Source organism: Triturus cristatus, chromosome 7, assembly GCF_964204655.1.
Source record: "Triturus cristatus chromosome 7, aTriCri1.1, whole genome shotgun sequence".
Classification (NCBI taxonomy): Eukaryota; Metazoa; Chordata; class Amphibia; order Caudata; family Salamandridae; genus Triturus; species Triturus cristatus.
The window spans coordinates 631364136-631384748 of record NC_140590.1 but is presented as its reverse complement, the minus strand read 5'-3'; the positions used below and the strand labels follow the sequence as shown (position 1 = coordinate 631384748).

The window sequence follows — 20613 nt, the reverse complement described above, 5'->3', positions numbered from 1 at the left end:
GTCCATCGCGAATACCACCCAGGGCTCAAATCCCACTGAAGCCGCAATGGACCACAGTGCATCATGGAAGACACCCGTCCTCCCGGGGACGTCACAGTTCCTCCCAAGAAAAGCAGGACATTATCCAACACATATGATCCCTTGAAGGTCAGTCGCCCTCAGTATCCCATGCGTCTGACAACAGATAACTGGACATTTCACCCACTGGTGAGCTAGATGTGTGCTCTCCCCCCCCTTGGCGAGCCAACTACTGAAGTACGACTACTGCCCTGCCCCCCTCTCGGCAGTCCAGCCGACGCCACCACCCACGACTTGTTTCATGCTACGACGGCAGCCCAAGGCCGTGCTCCCAAGGAACCAACACCACCCAAATACACGACTAAGATGACCAGCCCCCATCTCTATTTCTTGGAGAGTGACATCTCCGGGACAGCCTGTGCCATTGTGCCTGGCTCCTTCCTAGACTGGAATAGGCTCTGTTGGCCATGTTGGCCGTTATTATATTTTGGTTTTATTGACCATCTCTGCCCTTTACCTTCTCATTCCCTCTCCCACCCCAGTCCCTGGCGGGTGGACCCCTCCAATACTGAGAGAGATCTTCACAGGCAGACTCGCCTGTTCCCGCTCCGCCCTTATGCAGCTAATGCCGCATTCTCGAGACCCCCCTGCTCCTTCCCGGGTCTTGACCAGTTTGCTTCCTACAACCCCCTGAGCCCACGGCTTGAGACAGCACTCGCACATGACACCACGACTATGACCTCTGCACCCTGCCTGAAGTTACTATCCCTTAACGTGAAGGGCCTTAACTCTCCCAACAAGCGGCGCCAGATTTGGAGATATCCCAGATACTGTCTACTTACAGTAGACCCACCTCCTCAGAGCTGACATATCCCGCATGACCCACCCACGATTCCCTCTTCAATTCTGGAGTTCAGCTTCCACTAGGACGGCGGGCGTAGCTATCCTCTGTCGGGCGGGTGTTACACAGGGGGAACCTGGAGTGGTCCGCGGTGAAGATGACAGATTTCTTAAGGTGGTGGTCAAGATGGGGCACCGCACCCTTACCCTATGCAATACCTACGCACCAAACACGGGCCAAGACTCTTTCCTGCAGGGGCTTGCGCGAACACATAACACATGTGGATTCAGACCTCATACTGGGGGGAGATTTTAATTTAGTATGGGATGCGGACCTTGACCGTAGCGGAAACTGGAATGGCATGGTGAGCAAAAAAACGATGGATTTAGGCCCAGATCTCTGTACTGGGGTGAATGTATGACATTGTTCTGCATTCTGTCCATCAATTGTTATTTTTGCATTTGTCAGTTCAAACTGGAATGGCTTGGTGAGCAAAAAAACGATGGATTTAGGCCCAGATCTCTGTACTGGGGTGAATGTATGACATTGTTCTGCATTCTGTCCATCAATTGTTATTTTTGCATTTGTCACCCCGAGTGGGAAGGGTATGCTCAGACGTGAGTCCCTTGCTCTCCATGCCACTGGAATCAAGCTATCCTGGCTGACGAGGGCTGAAAGCCCGAAACCGGTCCTAGGATGCTTGTTTCCAGTCCAGGGAGGACCTGGCTTGGCAGTTCGGGCTGGACTGTTCCCATGGGGCACAGGGTCAAGACTGATTTGCATATGGCTGGGTTCAAACTGGAATGGCATGGTGAGCAAAAAAACGATGGATTTAGGCCCAGATCTCTGTACTGGGGTGAATGTATGACATTGTTCTGCATTCTGTCCATCAATTGTTATTTTTGCATTTGTCACCCCGAGTGGGAAGGGTATGCTCAGACGTGAGTCCCTTGCTCTCCATGCCACTGGAATCAAGCTATCCTGGCTGACGAGGGCTGAAAGCCCGAAACCGGTCCTAGGATGCTTGTTTCCAGTCCAGGGAGGACCTGGCTTGGCAGTTCGGGCTGGACTGTTCCCATGGGGCACAGGGTCAAGACTGATTTGCATATGGCTGGGTTCAAACTGGAATGGCATGGTGAGCAAAAAAACGATGGATTTAGGCCCAGATCTCTGTACTGGGGTGAATGTATGACATTGTTCTGCATTCTGTCCATCAATTGTTATTTTTGCATTTGTCACCCCGAGTGGGAAGGGTATGCTCAGACGTGAGTCCCTTGCTCTCCATGCCACTGGAATCAAGCTATCCTGGCTGACGAGGGCTGAAAGCCCGAAACCGGTCCTAGGATGCTTGTTTCCAGTCCAGGGAGGACCTGGCTTGGCAGTTCGGGCTGGACTGTTCCCATGGGGCACAGGGTCAAGACTGATTTGCATATGGCTGGGTTCAAACTGGAATGGCATGGTGAGCAAAAAAACGATGGATTTAGGCCCAGATCTCTGTACTGGGGTGAATGTATGACATTGTTCTGCATTCTGTCCATCAATTGTTATTTTTGCATTTGTCACCCCGAGTGGGAAGGGTATGCTCAGACGTGAGTCCCTTGCTCTCCATGCCACTGGAATCAAGCTATCCTGGCTGACGAGGGCTGAAAGCCCGAAACCGGTCCTAGGATGCTTGTTTCCAGTCCAGGGAGGACCTGGCTTGGCAGTTCGGGCTGGACTGTTCCCATGGGGCACAGGGTCAAGACTGATTTGCATATGGCTGGGTTCAAACTGGAATGGCATGGTGAGCAAAAAAACGATGGATTTAGGCCCAGATCTCTGTACTGGGGTGAATGTATGACATTGTTCTGCATTCTGTCCATCAATTGTTATTTTTGCATTTGTCACCCCGAGTGGGAAGGGTATGCTCAGACGTGAGTCCCTTGCTCTCCATGCCACTGGAATCAAGCTATCCTGGCTGACGAGGGCTGAAAGCCCGAAACCGGTCCTAGGATGCTTGTTTCCAGTCCAGGGAGGACCTGGCTTGGCAGTTCGGGCTGGACTGTTCCCATGGGGCACAGGGTCAAGACTGATTTGCATATGGCTGGGTTCAAACTGGAATGGCATGGTGAGCAAAAAAACGATGGATTTAGGCCCAGATCTCTGTACTGGGGTGAATGTATGACATTGTTCTGCATTCTGTCCATCAATTGTTATTTTTGCATTTGTCACCCCGAGTGGGAAGGGTATGCTCAGACGTGAGTCCCTTGCTCTCCATGCCACTGGAATCAAGCTATCCTGGCTGACGAGGGCTGAAAGCCCGAAACCGGTCCTAGGATGCTTGTTTCCAGTCCAGGGAGGACCTGGCTTGGCAGTTCGGGCTGGACTGTTCCCATGGGGCACAGGGTCAAGACTGATTTGCATATGGCTGGGTTCAAACTGGAATGGCATGGTGAGCAAAAAAACGATGGATTTAGGCCCAGATCTCTGTACTGGGGTGAATGTATGACATTGTTCTGCATTCTGTCCATCAATTGTTATTTTTGCAATTGACCGTAGCGGAGGCTCATCCCACGGGGTGGGTGCCATGTCGGCGGCAACAAAGACACATATCACAACACTGGGCCTGGTGGACATTTGGCGATACCACTCACCTGACAGTCGCGACCATTCCTTCTACTCTCATGCCCATCGCTCTTATTCACGCATTGATTATTTTTATGTCTCGCACTCTCTGGTTAAGGACGTCCTCTCAGCCTCTATGTCTGACATCTCAATCTCCGACCATGCACATGTTGAGCTCCTTATCCACGAACACTTCACCAGCCCCAGGCGACCTACTAGATGGAGGTTCCCTCCCCACATTCTTAGAGACCCCGTTGACACAGCGGAAATCAAGACCGCTATCTCATCCTATTTCGAGACCAATGACCTCCCAGAAACGCCACTTCCTGTCCTCTGGGAAGCGTTCAAAGCTACGATCCGCGGTACTCTCTCATCCATCGCTATAGACCGGGCCCGGGAGGCCCGCTTGCTCGAAGACAAGCTCACACGCGATATAAAGGCGCTTGAAAAACTAGACCAGGAGCAGCCCTTGGCGATACACAAGCAGCGTTTAGCTATACTTAGGGGTCAGCTACGAGCTCATAGAACGAACAAAGCCGAGCATGCCCTCCTTGCGTTGCGGCAGCAATATTACGAAGGAGGAGACAGGGTGGGCACAGTTCTGGCAAGCCGACTCCGAATGCGAGCGGCCAAAATGCACATTGCCAAACTAAAGCTCGGAGACGGGTCCTGGGCCATTACGGAAGCTGCCAAGCTGCAGGCCTTTCAAAGTTACTACGCATCCCTTTATGCACGTGATGCCCCTGAACCTGATCAAGTATCGGATGCCTTAAATGCTTGTGAGTGGACTCCTCTTAGCCCATACCACTCCCAAATGTTAGAAGAACCCATCACGCTCGAGGAACTGACCAACGCTCTTAAGGAACTTCAACTCGGCAAAACACCAGGCCCTGACGGCCTTCCAGTCTCATTCTATCGTGCCTTTCTGCCGCAACGTCAATCGCCTATGCTGCGCCTTTTCAACTCCTTTACAGACACGGCCGGGCCATCTGCGGATATGGCCATGGCTGAAATTGCCCTAATCCCCAAGCCGGGAAAGGATCCCACGCTATGTTCTTCCATTCGCCCCATCGCTCTCTGAAATACTGATCTCAAACTCTATACAAAGATTTTAGCTAAACGCCTTCGCACGCACCTTCCTGGCCTCATTGAGCCGGACCAGGTGGGCTTTATCCACCAGCGCCAAGGGGCGGACAACGTGCGCCGTGTTGCGCATTTGGAAGGGAAAGTGCGCCACTGAGGGATATCCTCTTGTCTACTCTCTCTCGACGATGCTGAGAAAGCGTTTGATAGAGTGGACTGGGTGTTCCTCCACGCAGTCTTGCAGAAAATAGGGTTAGGTCCACAGATGATAGCATGCATCATGGCCCCTTATCTCTCACCGCACGCTAGGGTGCGAGTCAATAGTCAACTTACACAACCCATCTCCATCCTCAGGGGCACCCGGCAGGGATGTCCCCTGTCCCCCTTATTATTTGCCCTTGTAGTAGAGCCCCTTGCTATCATGATTGGTCAGTCACCTGACATCCACGGCCTCACCATAGGTGGCATTAACCACAAGATCGCTTTATTTGCGGACAACCTGCTCCTTACTTACATTTTCCAACCCGAGATGTTCGCTGCCGGCGTTGCACACCCTGCTCCAGGCCTACGAACGTGTTTCAGGGCTCAAAATCAATCACGCGAAATCATGGGCCCTTAACCTCACGATCCCAGCAGCCGAAATACCGGCTCTACAAGCTCTCGTTCCCTACCAATGGGCGACTAGCACCATTAGGTACCTAGGACTCAATCTGACTCCTGATCTGGCCACCTGGTTCCAAGCAAATTGGCAAGAGTGTAAAACTGCAGTCTTAGCCGATCTCCGCACATGGAGGTCCTTGCCACTCTCATGGCTGGGGCGCTTCAATACAGCTAAAACGTCAATCCTCCTAAAAATTCTCTCTCTCTTTCAGACACTGCCCACGCCTATCCCAGAGCATCAAATCTAGGGCCTTCAACGCGAACTTGTCGCATTTATATGGGGAGGGAAAAGATCGCGATTCTCTATCAAAATTCTCATGCTCCCGCGAGACAGGGGTAGATTAGCCTGCCCTAACCTGTTTGAATACTACTGGGCGTCACACCTTCGCTTTATACCGGTATGGTTCCATATGGATAGGGCGGTTACCTGTCGCCCTATACTGGACCAGGCGTGGCTCCCAAGAGAGGCTTGCTCACGTAGTGCGTACATGGCGGTTCCTTCCAGGACAGTGCTTGAGATATGGGACAAACTTGCCACCCGTAGAGGCCTCACTTCATTTCCGTCTCCGCATACTCCAATTGCCCGCAACCCCCACTTCCCTCCTGCTCTCCACCCGCCCTATATTGCGGATTGGATGGAGACAGGTTGTAGAACGATACAGGATTTATTCGTAGGAGGCAAAATTTGAACCTTTGACCAGTGCAAACGAATTCCAGCTGGATACAAGACTCCTCACTAGCGCAAGCAGCTACACGCCCTTTCACCCAGTTTGAACAGCTGGCCCGCACATTTGATAACTCCAGGGGATTAATATCACGCATTTACCTGGTTCTTCAGCACTCGCAACCTCTCACTCCTCACCCTTACCAGCAGCGGTGGCAATCGCTGCCTGACGCCGGCATTACACCCTCTCAGTGGAAACGCCTCTGGCGCGAAATACTGAAAACCTTTCACAGTATCCCCCAGCAGGAATCTGCCTACAAGGTAATGACACAATGGTACTACACGCCGCACAAGATACATAAAATGTTCCCCAACTCATCGCCCCTATGTTGGCGCTGCACCACAGCCCTGGGGGATTTCATACACATTTGGTGGTCGTGCCCACTCTTGACTACTTACTGGAAAGAGGTCCTTAGTCATATTAAGAAGGTACTAGGCTACCCGCTGCCGGACAACCCACCCACGGTCATTCTGGGTCTCAGGCCGGTGAACCTACGAGCCATGAGTCGCCGAGATCGGCATCTTAGTCTTCATATGCTTGGTGCTGCCAAGCAGACCATAGCTCTCTACTGGAAAGGCAGAAACGCCCTCCATAAACGTGTGGTTCACCCGCCTGTGGAACACAGTGGCGATGGAATTACTTACAGCGCGCCTACAGCTCCGAGATACCCACTATACAAAATTGTGGAAGCCCCTGGTAGATCATCTTGGTTGAATAGACCACGTTAAATTGCAACCGCCAAGACTGCGGGCTCTACGACTTTTCGATGATGTTGTACGCCCCTCAGACCCCGATAGTCTCTGGAAACCCACTGATGAGTTAATCTGAGTTATATCCCTAGATCTTCGCCAGAGCTTAATTCCCGAGTCCCATGATGCCTTGTAGGTGACCAGCCACTCCCCGCACATCACTAGAGATGTGACATAGCTGCGTCACAGTTGCACTCTCAAGCGCGTGGGATACTGCATGCGCAATGCCCAGCCTCTCTCAGCCCCCCCACCATACCCCCTTTCCAACTCTCCCCTCTTCCCCCCCCTCTTTTTCTTCATTGGTTCCTGTTTATTGATACACCGCCTATAGTTTTACTGACAGTGCCTCTGAGCAGACCTAGACTGGTTTCGGTAGATCGAGCTCGGCAGAGGTAATCAGTCGCCTTGCGGATTTGGCAACGGAATTCAATGAATGTACATGGGTAACATCATTGTTCCTCTGCCAGCAATTTCCAACTGCACTGGTCTAGGGCCATTGTTGACACTACTTGAATATGCTTCATCTAACGCAGCCGGCCCGATGTGGTTGTAGGCGGCTTGCTGTGTGCCCCTTCCCCGCTTACACTGCTTTGAACTGCACTGCATGTGCGATGCCGGCCCACTCAGGGATGTAGGCACTACGCTCTGGCCCATGTTTGGTATTCTCAATAAAGGTTTTGAAAACTTAAAAAATAAAAAAAAGACTGGTTCCATCAAAGGGCATGTCCATCAAATTGGCTTGGACATCCCCCGAGAAGTCAGTTGTATGAAGCCAGGCGTGGCGTCTCAAGGCCACCGTCGTTGAAATCGACCTGTCTAGCGAAAAGTTGTATCTAATCCACACCATATGGCGAATTTTGCTGCATCTCTCCCATCCTTGACAGCTTGGAGAGCTCAGCCCGAGCCTTCTCCGGGACTTGTAGCAGCACCTGCGCAACCGTTTCCCAAAGAGAGTGGGAGAAACGGCCCAATAAGCATGTGTTATTCACAGACAGCAATGTCAGACTAGAGGAACGAAATCTCTTCTTCCCAAATGAGTCCAGTCTCTTGGATTCCCTGACCAGAAGGGAATGCGCTTTGGGAGGTAGAAGCCTGCACCACCAAACTTTCTGGGGTGGGGTGTTGGCTGAGGAACTTTGGGTCCCCCGGAATTGGGCGATGGTGGCGTGCAATCGTACTATTCACAGGAGCCCCTGTGCTAGGTTTGGACCAAGTTCCTAGAACGACGTCCGTAAGTGCCTCATTAAAGGGCAATAGGGGTTCAGAAGTGGAAGCCCCAAGCTGAAGCACTTTGGTCAGGAGATTAGTACTGACCTGCACGGAGAGCAGCTCCAGACCCAGGACCTCAGTTGCCCTCTTAACCACCATGGCATAGGACGCCCCCTCCTCCGTAGCCACTGTAGGTGGAGAGAGCATGCCAGTGTGTGGGGAAGTATCCAGACCACTGGCCTCCCCAAGTTGCCCATACCAGTCCATTGTCTCCTCAGACATATCCTGGTTCTCAAGAGGGTCTCCAGACTCATCACAATTCTCTCCTGAGCATAGCACGTCCACAAAGTGCTCAGGCGACAACATAGAACCCCTGGGTTCTGTCGACGTCAGAATCGGTGTCGCTCTATGCCGTTCCGGCACCGTGTCGTCGGGGATGAGGGTGGGGCTTGCGCCACCAATGGGGACTTCGGATTCGACGCCGGGGAAGGTCGTGTTGGCACGACCGGCGTCGATCGGTATCGGATTCCTGAGTCCCCGCCGTGGCCGGAGCTGAGGGTGTCAAACTCGAAGGGGCCCCAACTGACCCAGCAGGGCCCGAGGGCTCACCAACGGGGTCGTTCCGCTCAAATACCCGGCGCATGGCTTCGTATAACTCTTTAATTTGAGAGGGAGTAGCTCTGGGTCCCGAAAAGGGTGGGAGGCGCGAAGTCGACTTAGGCTCTGTTTCTGCAGAACCGTGCCTAGAGCGTCGGTGCTCGTTACCTCTCTCGACGAAGGGCGCCAGCTGAGATGAAGTTGAAGTCTGCTTGGCCTTCTTCTTCTTGTGCCTCTTCCCCGAGTGACTAGAAGACCTCGAATGGGAGGAAGAGGACTTATGGCTCCATGAGAGGTCCCGTGACCTCCTCTTCTTCAAATGGGACAGTGACCTCCTTGGAGTATCGCTTGACGGTGTCGACTGCCAGGCCGTAAGCAACTTCATCGCTCGCTCTCTCAAGGTTTTCGGGGACATCGCCCAACAGTCAGAACACAACTTCGAATCGTGGTCGCGTTCAAGACACCACAGACATATGGAGTGGAGATCGGTGACCGACAGCATGCGGGAATAAGTCCCACATGGTTTGAAACCGGTCTTTCTCAAAGACATCGCTCGCACACGAAGTCAAATCCAAAAATATCGCCAAAAGTCAAGAAAAAGACTGCCAAAAAGCAGCAGAGGGGTAGCTCTTCCTGGATCGGCGCTTAACTGGCACGGAAAGAAAAGAACTGACATCCGCACACCTAGGTGGCACCTATATAGGCACTGCAACATCATAACCGATGCTACCGATGCCGACGTCGTCACGCGGAGCTGAATGGAGCCACACAATGTCGCATGCAAGGGGTATTGCTCAGCAAACATTTCCGGATCCAGCCGGACGCCTAGGAAATTCAAAGGTAAGGAATTTGCAGCTAGAAGTCTCTATCAGATGATTTTTACTTTGTTCATGCTGCCATCATCCATCATTTTATTTGTGGACATGAGCTGTGCAAAACAATCCCTATTCAACAAACTCATGCTGCCATCATCCATCATTTTATTTGTGGACATGAGCTGTGCAAAACAATCCCTATTCAACGAACACACTAAAACAAAGAAAGCATCAAAACCTAAATGCCCCTCCTTACCTATGGTAGTGCGAAGCATTCCTAAATGACCAGATTACATTAATCTCTTTCATTGACTAACATTGCCACTGAGCAGTGCAAAATGCAAACCCAAGTTCATCTCACTGGATGTTAAACCTACCTTTTCTTTCAATTTTGCTTTTAACTTTGAGATTTGGATCTTCTCCTTCTCTTCATAAGATTTTATTTCCTCTTCATATGCATTTGTCACAAGCTACGCACACAAAAACAAAAATTGTACACAATGTTTGTTTCTAAGCCGGTTTCGAAACAGTGGCAAAATGAATCAATTACAGGGGAGGGTGCATTAGGCAATGACATTTCCTTACAGGTCAAAATTGTGATTTAGTTTCACCCAGATACATTTCAGTGAAAAGCACACAAAGAGTGAATATATATCTAACAATAGGCCACTCAGATCTATCAGCAGAGAGCAGTGCAAAAGTATTTATTTTGAAAGAGCAAGACTATTTCATAATTGTAAAAATGTCTTCTCAAGAATTGTATTTTTACAAGCATTTTCAACTCCTAGAAATGCTACATTTTTGGGATTTTTTTTTTTAACCATCACAAACTCTTTTCTAATTTTTTTCCACAATGTTATGATGCCGGTAACGCTCTGTACTAGGATAGCCATTTCTGCAATTAATTAATAAGTAAAATGCATTAATTTAATCAAATGTAATTTATCACATTGCAACTAGGATGGGTACTATTGAGCAGGTAAAAATAAACAAAGCAGGCTGGGCAAAGTGGTTTATCGGCCAATAAAAAGTGGCCACATCTACGGCGCATTAGACCGGCTTCCCAAAAATAAAGACCAAGAAATTTAGATTCAAATCTGACCATTGATTAACAGAGAAGCAGGCCAAGAAGAGCTGACAAAGAAGCAAATTACATTTGAATCTTGCATCATGGACCTTACACCTAAGCAAAATCAAACAAGCATTTGCAATGCAATAGGTCTTGCATTAGTTAAATGGAGAGCTATTGGTTTTGCAAATGTAAAAGAAATGTGGCGTCTGCCTGCCTTTGTTTTGTGATTTATTGACTTTTGTGGCAATGGTGGCATGCCATGATTTAGATGTTTAAAGCTAAAGTTTGGCGTGCCGCCACTGCTACAAACGTCAATAAAGGGTAAAAAAGTTTGCGGCTGTCATAGTTTTTTTCTATTTATTTACTATTGTAGCAATCACGGCATGCCGCACTTTAGCTTAATATATGTTAAAGTAAAGTGCGGTGTACCGAGATTGCTATAAATGTATATAAAAAAGGAAAAAAATGCGGTGTCCCCCCGCCTTTTTTTTTTATTGATTGATTTTGTAGCAATGATGCATCTTTTTAAAAAAAAAATCAAATTTAGTGAAAAGGAAAATGCTACTTACCAGTATGCATCTGTTCTTGGCATGTAGAGCTGCAGATCCACACACTTTGCATTAGATCGCCATCTGGTGTTGGGCTCGGATGCTTGCACCTTATTGTTGTCTTGGAAGAAGTCTTTGTAGTCACAAGATAGGTGACTCCTCCCTTGAACGATAGTGCGCATGGGCATCGACTCCATCCTCAGATTGTTTTTCGCCATGATGGGAAATGATGGAGTTAGTAGAAAAGAAAAGGATGTCCATGTGTATATATCTAAATAAGACAGTACTGGAACAGATACAGGTCCCGGGGAGGTGGGTGGGCGTGTGTGGATCTGCAGCTCCACATGTAAACAACAGATGCATACTGGTAAGCAGCATTTTCCGTTCGAGGCATACGAGCTGCAGATCACACACTTTGCATAGACTGTACAGCAGTGTCTCCACTAGCGGTGGTCACCTGTATTGGTTGCCGTAGTTTAAAAGAGTGTCTTAAGAACAGCTTGGCCTACAGAGGCTTGTTTGGCTTGAACGTCAACACAATAGGGTTTAGTGAAGGTGTGTGTTGTAGACCATGTGGCTGCCTTACAAATGTCATCTAGGGGAATGTTCCCTAAGAAAGCCATGGAAGCCCCTAGTTTGCATGTTGAATGCGCTCTAGGAGGAATTGTCAATGTGCGTTTAGCCTTTTGGTAGCATATTTGGATACATTTAACAATCCACCTTGCAATACCAGCTTTGGAGATGGGATTACCTTTATGAGGTGGGGAGAAAGCTACAAACAATTGTTTTGTCTCTTCGAAAGGATTTAGTCCTGTCAATATAATAAAGTATAGCTCTTTTGACATCTAGTGTGTGAAGAGCTCTCTCTGCTACGGAGTCTCGATTTTGAAAAAATACGGGTAACTCAACTGATTGGTTAAGATGGAATGCAGAGATGACTTTAGGAAGGAATTTTGGATTTGTTCTGAGAACCACCTTATTACGATGTATTTGTAAGAAAGGTTCTTGTATGGTTAAAGCTTGGATCTCACTTACTCTTCTGAGAGAGGTGATTGCAATAAGGAAAGATACTTTCCATGTGAGGAACTGAAGTTCACATTTATGCAGAGGTTCAAATGGGGGTCCCATGAGCCTAGTAAGTACAATGTTGAGATTCCACACCGGGGAGGGTGGTAATCTGGAGGAATGATTCTTTTAAGGCCCTCCATGAAGGCTTTAATTGCTGGGACCCTAAAAAGTGCTAAGTGTTGTCTGTTTTGTAAGTAAGCGGCAAGTGCTACTAGATGTAGACGTATGGATGAGTATGCTAAGTTACATCTTTGCAAATGTTTTAAGTAGCAAATGATGTTCTGGATGGACGCATCCAGTGGATGAATGTTATTGTTAGTGCAGTAAATGGCAAATCTTTTCAATTTTGCCGCATAGCAAGCTCTAGTGGTAGGGCGCCTGGCTTCTTTAATGATGTTCATACAGTCCGGTGGAGGGTTAAGGTAACCGAACTCTAGGACTTCAGGAGCCAGATTCAGCTGAGTTGGATCGGGGTGCCTTATCTCTCCATGGTTCTGCGTTAGTAATGATAGGGAGAGACGTAGTTTTTGGTGTGGGACTAGTGAGAGTTCCAATAGTGTTGTGAACCATGGTTGACGTGCCCATGTGGGAGCTATTAGGATCATTATGAGAGACTGTTGTCGGAGCTTGCGTACCACTAGTGGAATGAGTGGGAGTGGCGGAAAAGCGTACGCAAATCTGCCTGACCAGTTCATCCATATCGCATTGCCCTTGGACAGCGGGGGTGGAGATCTGGTGGCGAAGGTTGGGCATTTTGCGTTTTCGGTGTGGCAAATAGATCTATGTCTGGTTGGCCCCACCTTTGGAAGAATGGTAGAAGAACTTGTAGATGTAGCTCCCATTCGTGAATCTGTTGCGTCCGTCGACTCAACAGATCAGCAATCTGATTGTGAACTCCTGAAAGGTGTTCCGCAAGCAGGTATATGTTTTGTGGGATGGCCCATCTCCAAATATTCTGTGCGAGCTGGGACAGCTGCAGAGAATGTGTGCCTCCTTCTTTCTGTATGTAATACATGGCTGTCATGTTGTCCGTCCGGATGAGGACAGCCTTGTTTTGTACATGTAGTTGGAATGATTTTAGTGCTAGGAATATTGCTAGTAGTTGCAGATGATTGATATGGAGCACTTTTTGTTGAGTGGTCCATTTTTCCTTGGGATGTGTGATTGAGGAGGTGGGCTCCTCATCCTGTGAGTGATGTGTCTGTTAGTACTATCTGTGGAACAAGTTCGAGGAACGGCCGCCCTTTGGTTAAGTTTGTTGTGTTCCACCACTGCAGAGAGCGATGTGTGCGGCTGTCCACCAACACCAGATCTGTAAGTTGACCTTGAGCCTGATTCCACTGATGTGCTAGACATTCTTGTAAGGGACGCATTTGAAGTCTTACATAAGGTACAATAAATATGCAAGATGCCATCATGCCTATGAGTTGCATGAACACTCTGGCTGGGAGAGTGTGTTGAGTTTGAAATTTGGTGAGGAGAACTTGTATACTGGCTATTCTGGCTGGACTGGGATATGCTAGAGCTGTGGCAGTGTTTATTGTGGCCCCTAGATTTTGGTGTACATGAGAGGGCTGGAAATGGGACTTGGTGTAGGTGACTGTGAACCCCAAGTTGTGCAATGTTTGGATAGTTTGATGAGTATGGTGAACACATTGGTTGAATGACTTGGCTTTTATTAGCAAGTCGTCTAGATATGGGAAGACATGGATTTGTTGTCTCCTTAAGTGTGCTGCTACCACTGCAAGGCATTTGGTGAATACTCTGAGTGCCGTGGTGACTCGGAATGGAAGGACTTTGAACTGATAGTGTTGTCCGTCCACTACGAACCGTAGATGCTTCCTGTGAGCAGGATGTATGGGAATGTGGAAGTAGGCGTCCTAAGAGATCTAGTGTGGCAAGGAAGTCTCCTTGTTGCAGCAGTGGAAGCACTTGTTGTAGAGTGATCATGTGAAAATGATCGGAGTGTATATTCAGATTGAGGGGTCTGAGGTCGAGTATTGGCCTTAGAGTCCCGTCCTTTTTGGGGATTAGGAAATACAGTGAGTAAACCCCTGTTCCCTGATGTGGTAAGGGGACTGGCTCTATGGCTTGCTTTTGAAGCAGTGAGAGAACTTCTTGTTTTAAAAGTGTAAGATGTTCTGTGGACATTGGATGCTGCTTGGGTGGTATGTTTGAGGGGGTATCTGAGTTCCAGGCAGTAACCATAATGGATAATCGGTCTTATCCACTTATCTGTTGTGATGGAGTTCCAGATAGGTAGGAACTGTGATAATCTTCCCCCGACCAGAGTGGAATGGTCTGGGGGGAGTGGAGGGAAGTCCGTTTTTATTAGCAGGGGAGGTGCGAGCGTTGTTGTTACCTCGGCCTCTCCCTTTGTTGTTATTCCCCCGGTATCCTCCTTTAAAATATCCTCTATTGGAGGATGTTTGAGTGGTATTTTTTAACGAAGATGAGGTATCTGCACCAACGTTTTTGGAGGCTCCTCTATAAAAGGATCGCCGAAATGAGCCACGTGTGTGTGGAGACTGCAATGCTCCCATGGACTTTGCAGTCTCTGTGTCTTTTTTCATTTTCTCGAGGCCAGTGTCCACAGCCGGTCCAAAAAGTTGTTCTTGGTTGAACTGCTGATTTAGAATTGCTGTCTGGACCTCTTGCTTGAAGCCTGAAATGCGTAACCTGAGCAAAACACTAGTATTAATGGGCCTAGAGGCAGTGTCTGCTGCTTCAAGGGCGCATTTAATGGAGGCATTAGTTATTAATTTGCCCTCTTGAATTAGGTCATTTGCTTGAGTTTTATATTGGTCAGGCAATTGCTGTAATAGGGTCTCCAGCTGGTCATAATGGGCCCGATCATATCTAGCCAGCAGTGCTTGAGTGTTAGCTATGCGCCAGTGATTGGCTGCTACCCTTTTGCCTGATGCATCTAATAATTTGGATTCTTTATCCGAGGGTGGTGCATCCCCGGAGGTTTGTGAATTGGCGCGCTTCCTAGCGGTGGAAAGCACTAGTGAATCCAAAGGCAGCTGTCCTTTAATATACGCAGGGTCGTCAGGGACAGGTCTATATTTTTTATCGATTCTAGGATTAAGAATCCTAGCTCGTACAGGATCTTTGAATATTTCAGGGGCATGTTTAATGACACCTTTAATCATCGGTAGTATTTGTACAGTTTTTTGGGACTGTTCAAATGTATCTAAAAGAAAGTCTTCCTCTGTTGTGTCTGAGTGCATGCCCACACCGTGAAAAACACATGTGAAAATCAAGGACCCCCTGTGAAACAATATAGTTCATGGGACAGGGCAAAAACAACAATTGAAAGGAATATGCTACTTACCAGTATGCATCTGTTCTTGGCATGTAGAGCTGCAGATCTATACACTGTGCATAGATCGCCATCTGGTGTTGGGCCCGGATGTTTTCAGTTTGTTTTTCCTCTTGGAAAGTCTTTGGGAGTCACGAGGTCGGTGACTCCTCCTCTGGTTAGTATTGCGCATGGGCTTCGGCTCCATCCTCAGATTGTTTTTCGCCAGCAGGGAAAGATGGAGCGTAGTAGTAACAGTAAAGAAACCCATGTGTATTGTATCTAAATAAGATAAGACTGGAACGGATACAGGCAGCCGGGGAGGCGGGTGGGCGTGTAAAGATCTGCAGCTCTACATGCCAAGAACGGATGCATACTGATAAGTAGCATATTCCGTTCGAGGCAAATGAGCTGCAGATTATACACTGTGCATAGATTATATAGCAGTACCCAACCCCAGCGGCGACCACCGGCATCCGTTGCAGTTGTCTGAAACAGTGTTTGTAGTACAGCTTGGCCCACACTAGCTTGTTGCTTGGTTCGCAAATCTACACAGTAATGTTTTGTGAAGGTGTGTGGTGTTGACCATGTCGCTGCTTTGCAGATGTCATCTAGTGGTATGTTCCCTAGGACAGCCATAGAAGCCCCTATCTTCCTTGTAGAGTGGGCTTTAGGGGGAACCGATAGCGTTTGTTTTGCTTTGTGGTAGCAAATCTGTATGCATTTTACAATCCACCTAGCTATCCCTGATTTGGAAATAGGGTTGCCTTTGTGTGGTGGGGAGAAGGAAACAAATAGATGTTTGGTTTTCCTGAAAGGTTGTGTTCTCTGGATGTAGTAAAGTAAAGCCCTTTTAACATCCAGTGTGTGTAAGGCTCTTTCCACAACTGTTTGGGGTTGCGAGAAAAAGACTGGTAATTCTACCGACTGGTTTAGATGGAATGGAGAAATGACTTTGGGTAGAAATTTGGGATTGGTGCGGAGTACAACCTTGTTGTGATGCATCTGAAGAAAAGGTTCCTGTATAGTGAGTGCTTGTATTTCACTAACTCTTCTGAGGAAAGTGATGGCCACTAGAAAAGCTGTCTTCCATGTGAGGAATTGCAGCACGCACTTATGTAATGGTTCGAAAGGGGTCCCATAAACCGTGTGAGGACTATATTCAAGTTCCAAACAGATGAGGGTGGCACTCTGGGTGGAATTACTCTTTTGAGGCCTTCCATAAAGGCTTTGATGGCAGGCACTTTGAAAAGTGAGAGGTGCTGCCTGTTTTGTAAATAGGCAGCAATTGCAGCAAGGTGTAACCGAATGGAGGTATATGCTAGGTTACACCTTTGTAAATGGAGTAAAAAACATACAATGTGTTGTAAGAATACATTTAAGGGATTGATTGCGTTGTTGTGGCAGTAAACAACAAATCTTTTCCACTTTGCTGCATAGCACGCCCTAGTAGTAGGGCGTCTAGCTTCCCTGATAATGTTCATGCAATCAGGGGTAAGGTTAAGGTATCCAAATTCTAGGACCTCAGGAGCCAGATCGCAAGGTTGAGTTGAGCTGGGTCCGGGTGCCTGATCTCTCCATGGTTCTGGGTTAGGAGGTGTAGGAAGGTGGATATCTGAATATGGTTACCCCCAACTTTTTGCCTAGTCTCTAGCTGGTTTTTCGACTTAGTTGGCCTGAGATCCTGCCATTCAGGGTCTCAGGCTGTCTGCTCTCTCTTTAAAATGGACTCCATGTACCCTAGGTACATACACAATTGGTAAGGATCACCTTATTGGACCCTGTACAGTGTACCCTAGGTACCCAGGGCATAGGTGTACCCTAGGCCTCCCAGGGGCTGCAGCATGTATTATGCCACCCCTGGTCTGGCCTTCCAATCAGACACAACTGGCTGATCACTCAGCTGGGGCAAGGTCGTGTAATCACCCCTTGCTTAGATATAGTATGCCTATATCTACCCTTATATATAGACACATGTGTACCTATCAGTCACTCCTATGGCAGGCCTTAACAATCCTGGAGGCAGAGTGCTTGGTAACATGTGAGATGGTGCTCTAGCATGAGCTGAGCCTGTCTGCAGCTTTCGGAACCATGTCCGTATAGCTGTTCTATGATATAGCCTACCATATACTCTTAAAGTGCCTTATAATCTTAAACGGTTATGGTAACTATGGTTTGGCTTTATCAAAACATGTCGTGTAAGGTGTCTAACACTTTGGAATAATACCCCCATACCATTTCTGGCGAGGAGGATATTATTCCCCCCTTCTAGAGGGAGAGACATGTTAAAATCCTACCTTGCTGTTTAACTCTAACCAAAGCCTCAGCATCACAAAATGGATGCCGCTGCCACAGACACAAGTCTGACCTCCTGCTGCTGGGAGTGATCCTGGCAAGGGAGGCTTGGACAATAGGTTTCCTGCTTGGGGAGGTGCTAGCACCTCCCAGACAGACTTTAGTGTATTGGGGCAGGGAGGGCTGAAAGGAATGAGACATGCCTGGGGCACACAAGGTGTCCCATGCATAGTCCAGTTCAAACCGGTGCTGGGGCACTCCAGCCCCAGTCCTGGCGCGAAACTGGACAAAGGAAAGGGGGTGTAACCACCCCCCTCCCAGGTCCCACCCATAAGGCGTGACCTAGCAGGTAGCCCAGCCCCCCAGATTTGGATAAGAGTGGTAGCTGGGCCCCAGGAGATTAGATTATCCTGAACCTGCAACTTGAACAGAAACTCTGGACCTTCGACATTCGACGAAAGAAGAAGACTGAAGAATCTCCCTTGTGGCCAAGGAGTGGCTACCCTGTGCAAACAGGCACCATCAAGAGACTACCCTTTGCTTTGTTAAAGTTCTACGAGGGACCGACTGCAGAGCCCGACCAGAGCCTTGACTTCCAGACTTCTCCGACCCTGATCCACATCCACAGCCGAGCTGAGATCCGTGGAGGCGACGAGAGACGTGGGACCGGCTACCTGGGAAAAGTGGCTAGTATCTTCAAGCGCAGCTTCTGAGGCACCCTCGAAGTTGTGCACCGGGGATTGAGAAGCCCCAACCCCAATCACCATCTGCACCGAAGATCAGCCCCCCACACTCCACGAGTCCTGCGTGGGGCCCTTCTGCATTTTCCTGCTTGCCGCGTCTGTCCGGTTGCTTGCCCGCTGGCTAGTGGCCTTTGTGACGACGCATCCTGAAATCTTCACCGCTGGTTTGGCTCCTCCAGACTGGCTCCTGCTTCTTTGAAAAAGAGAAGCACCCCAGACCTTCCTGGTCTGCACCAGAAGCAAGTCCTCCGTTCTTCGTGGGTTCCGCTTGCCAAGGCTTGGTGAGTCCTAGTCCAACTTCGACGCCGCCGACAGCAAGAGCCTTCGTGGGACAGCTCGCCTCCTGGTCCTGGTCGTCCTCGACGTTCCCTGGTCCTCGTGGCTGCAGCGACAAGCTTCACCTTCACCTGCAATCTTCACGACATCGCCTGGTTCCTTCCTGGTTCCACGTGGTCACTGGCTAGTGACCTTGACTCTGTCCCTTCTGCTTGCAGGTCTCCTCTCTTCTTGATCCCAGCCTTGGGATCCACCGGACACTCTTCACTGACTGCCTGTCAGCAACTTTCCTTCAGGCATCCATAGAAGTCCACGACGAAACCCGACGCAAGTTCACACCTATGCACCCGCAGCCCGTGGGCTAGGTAACTTGGGTACTTCGGTGCTCACAAGGGTAGTGACTATCCTAGGGTCTAGTTTCTGAGTCTCGACTCTCTAGCTGCTTCAGAAGTGTCCTTAAACTGTTTATTTCTAAACTGTACTATTTCTATCGACTATACGCATTACGCGTGAGTGTTTCCACTCTGCACCTGAATCCCGTGGGCCTCCCACTTCCTAACTGTTGCTAGTGTAGTGTAGCCCCAGCGATTCCCTAGGCCTAGGCCTATCCTATTTCCGTGACAGTGGTCCTTATACCACTTACTTAGTATATGGTTTGCGTGGCCCCTAGGGCCTAACTGTATTACTTACCTGTGTGACTTAATGTATGCTTAAATAAGACTGTGTTGTACTTACCTCGAATCTCATAAAGAGTGCTGAGGGTTTGACTAGAATAAATACACTTTATTTTATATATACATCTGTTGTGGTGTCCTTTCATTTGGTATTCAAGGGATTATATATGGTATCACAGCTGGCTTCACATGCCATTCAGAGTTTAGCCTAAGACTGCTCTTGTCCATGCTACCACTAGGATAGCTGGTCTATAAGGTTGACTTTACAACCAATCACCATAAGGGTATTTGGACTGATATAAGGTGTACACTAGAACTAGTGACATCATACATCAGGCCAACTTCTCACAGGAGGCATGGGGAGAGGCGTAGCTTTTGGTGTGGTACTACTGAGAGTTCCAGTAGTGTGGTGAACCACGGTTGTCTGGCCCATGTTGGAGCTACTAGGATCAGAGTTAGGGAATGCTGCTGTAGCTTCCGCACCACTAATAGAATTAGTGGGAGAGGTGGAAAAGCGTATGCAAATTTGTTTGACCAGTTCATCCATATCGCATTGCCTTCGGACAATGGGTGTGGATATCTGGCGGCAAAGCTTGGGCATTTTTTGTTTTCGTGGGTGGCGAATAGGTCTATGTGTGGATGCCCCCACTTCTGAAAGAACGGGTGAAGAACTTGTGGGTAAAGTTCCCACTCGTGGGTCTGCTGCGTTTGTCTGCTGAGCAGATCTGCCACGGTGTTTTGGACTCCTGGGACGTGTTGGGCCAGGAGAAAGATTTTTTGTGGAATTGCCCATCTCCATATGCTCTGAGCTAGCTGAGAGAGCTGTGGAGAGTGTGTGCCCCCTTGCTTTTGAATGTAGTACATGGCAGTCATGTTGTCTGTGCGAATGAGAACTGCCTTGCCTGAAATCTGCGTCTGGAAGGATTTTAGGGCAAGGAAGATTGCAAGTAACTCCAGATGATTGATGTGGAGTAACTTCTGTTGTGGCATCCAAGTGCCCTGTGCTGTGAGATGTAACAGATGAGCTCCCCAGCCGGAGAGCGATGCGTCTGCTGTTAGGATTATCTGTGGGACCGGGTCCAGGAACGGTCGACCTCTGTAAAGGTTTGTGGTGTTCCACCACTGCAGAGAGCGATGAGTGCGACCGTCTACCAACACCAGATCTGCCAGTTGTCCCTGGGCCTGGTTCCACTGGCGCGCTAAGCACTCCTGGAGTGGACGCATTTGGAGTCTTGCATGGGGCACTATAAAGATGCAAGAGGCCATCATCCCTATCAGTTGCATAAACACTCTTGCTGGGAGAGAGTGTTGAGATATGAATTTTTGACGCAG

The 20613-nt window shown here is 48.7% G+C and overlaps 1 protein-coding gene across 2 annotated transcripts in view; it reads right to left on the bottom strand.

Moving 5' to 3' along the window:
- CEP95 (centrosomal protein 95) overlaps nt 1–20613 on the bottom strand; it is a 717939-nt gene that overhangs the window by 199574 nt on the left and 497752 nt on the right. For both annotated transcript variants that reach the window (XM_085617251.1, XM_085617252.1), the window contains exon 15: nt 9679–9771. In XM_085617251.1, the coding sequence (XP_085473377.1) occupies nt 9679–9771 (93 nt within the window). The remainder of the gene's footprint in view (nt 1–9678; nt 9772–20613) is intronic.